General features: G+C 39.2%; 1 protein-coding gene across 1 annotated transcript in view; it reads left to right on the plus strand.

Moving 5' to 3' along the window:
- Positions 1 to 2,147, plus strand: part of prkx (protein kinase X-linked) — a 36,831-nt gene that overhangs the window by 18,800 nt on the left and 15,884 nt on the right. Inside the window, exon 4 of the mRNA XM_035677637.1 lies at positions 177 to 296. Within this exon, the coding sequence (XP_035533530.1) occupies positions 177 to 296 (120 nt within the window). The remainder of the gene's footprint in view (positions 1 to 176; positions 297 to 2,147) is intronic.

A 2,147-nucleotide genomic window follows, 5' to 3' on the forward strand; every position in this document is an offset into this window, starting at 1 on the left:
CATACATCATTCTACACAGTGAAGTTCTGTAGGAACAAGAAGAAGAGGGACTTTAAAGATAATTGCACAAATTCCTGGCAGTGTTTTCCACACATGCTTGCCAAATAAATGTGAGCACGACTTTTAACCTTTGCTTTACTTGTTTCCACACCTACTGTCCCTCTCTGTCCAATCAGGACCTGGACTCTGTGTGGCACTCCTGAGTACCTGGCCCCCGAAGTCATCCAAAGCAAAGGTCACGGCCGAGCGGTGGACTGGTGGGCTCTGGGGATCCTCATCTTTGAAATGCTGGCTGGGTAAGTGCTGCAGTGTACACCACACGCCACCCATTTTAAACACCAGGGGGCACCCTCCTCCACCAGAGCAACTGAGGTAAAGCTGCACTAAACAAAGAGCATCCAGATTTCAGCCCAAATTAGGATACAGTTCATCTAGAATAATGTGGTTTTGTGGAGAGTAACAGGGTGTTACACCTGTCTGAGAAATCAGAGAAATGTCGGCAAGAAGAACTTCTCGTGTTCTAACCACACACAGGTGAAAATATGCCTCTGTGAAGCCCAGACAGTGAAAACTTTGAGCAACTTTCCACGTGGCTAGAACACTCCTTCATGATCATCTCTCAAAACACAATAACACATTAACACCTGTACACTAGTGATGCAATCCAACATGACAGCCCTGCAAGCGGAAGTGAGCGAGAGAACCGAGCGGCGGAGGAGCCTGTGTACGCGGAACAAAGGAATTATTCAATTAATCGTATTGCTGTTATTGTCTCAGTGTGGGGAATCTATTCATTGTGTGCTTATTGGATACCGCAGAGCTGCGACAAATTAATGTGTGAATGGGTGTCATTGTTGTAGATGAAGAACAATGATGCTGATCACTTTAAAAGAAGCGCTCTGGTTCATTCTAATGTTCTCCGTCATTTGCGATGAATAATAATGTGTGTGCCTTATTGGAATTCTGAGAGAACAGTCCTGAAGGTTGAGATTGACTTAAACATTGATTGGGACTTTGTCTGGGGGACACAGCAGGTGATATTCTATAATCCAGCAGTTAATTAATTGAAGCAAATAGCATGGCCCTATCTTAATACTGGCTTGCACTATTTTATTGCAATGACTCCGTATTTTTATGCTGGACTCTCTTTGTGCATTAAATAAGAATAAAAATTCCAGTATTCTCTTTCCCTCAGAGGCCAAAGCCCATTTCAAACAAATTCTATAATAAAAAAATGGGCACTACAGGGAACCTGCTCTTCCTGCTGCATGTTTTATTATTGCCCTAAAGAAAATACCTTGCAGTTCTCAGTGGTACTACTTTCCACAGAGGACATCGTCACATTAAACACTGTTGACAATGTGATCTGTGGATTGTGCAAAATATAGCCCGACTGATATGGGATTTTTGAGACCATAATATACTGTTTAACATTTTAAATAATTTAATACATTGTCAACCAGTTCTAGCTGACAATCCCGAGAATTGCTTCTTCTCTATGCTGCTTGCCACGGTATTGTAAATCACAGTTTGTTTTTGCAATTTGCACCGGGGGAAAAGACAGTTGTATTGGCTGGTAATATTGTCTGACAGTGGGTTTATTAGAGCTTTTTATTAAGTTATTAATAATGGACCCTAACTAGGAATGTAACGATGTATCAGTTAAAGACAGTTAAATCGTGATGCAAATATGTGAAGATTAAAATTGGTCAGATGAAAAATTTATTGTGATACTCTTTTTAAACAGACGGCGCTATCTACTTTTGTCTTTGCTTGTTCGACGTTCTATGTCAGTGATTCCCAACTTTTTTCCTTAAGGGAGCCCTATTCTATTATTGACTAAACTAACGACCCCTGACTAAGTAACATATTTTATAGATATTTCAAATTATATTCAACAATAACCGTACAGATAAACTGTACAATGAACCCAAATAGTGAACACAATAACTGCAGGAAGATTGTGTAAAACAAGCGATTTGGATGAGTTTTGAGCAGAATTTCCTGTGAATATAGCATCAGAGATATTTTTTTTAAATATTTTTAGGAACTTTTTATACAATTCTCTGTCTGTGTTATGTATTTTTTATTATTCTAACAACAACATACATACTTAATAGGCTTCCTTTTTGACAAATTCAGTGTTT

The sequence above is a fragment of the Morone saxatilis genome, unplaced genomic scaffold (genome assembly GCF_004916995.1).
Source record: "Morone saxatilis isolate NCDOM2014 unplaced genomic scaffold, NCSU_SB_2.0 Contig6, whole genome shotgun sequence".
NCBI classification, from domain to species: domain Eukaryota; kingdom Metazoa; phylum Chordata; class Actinopteri; family Moronidae; genus Morone; species Morone saxatilis.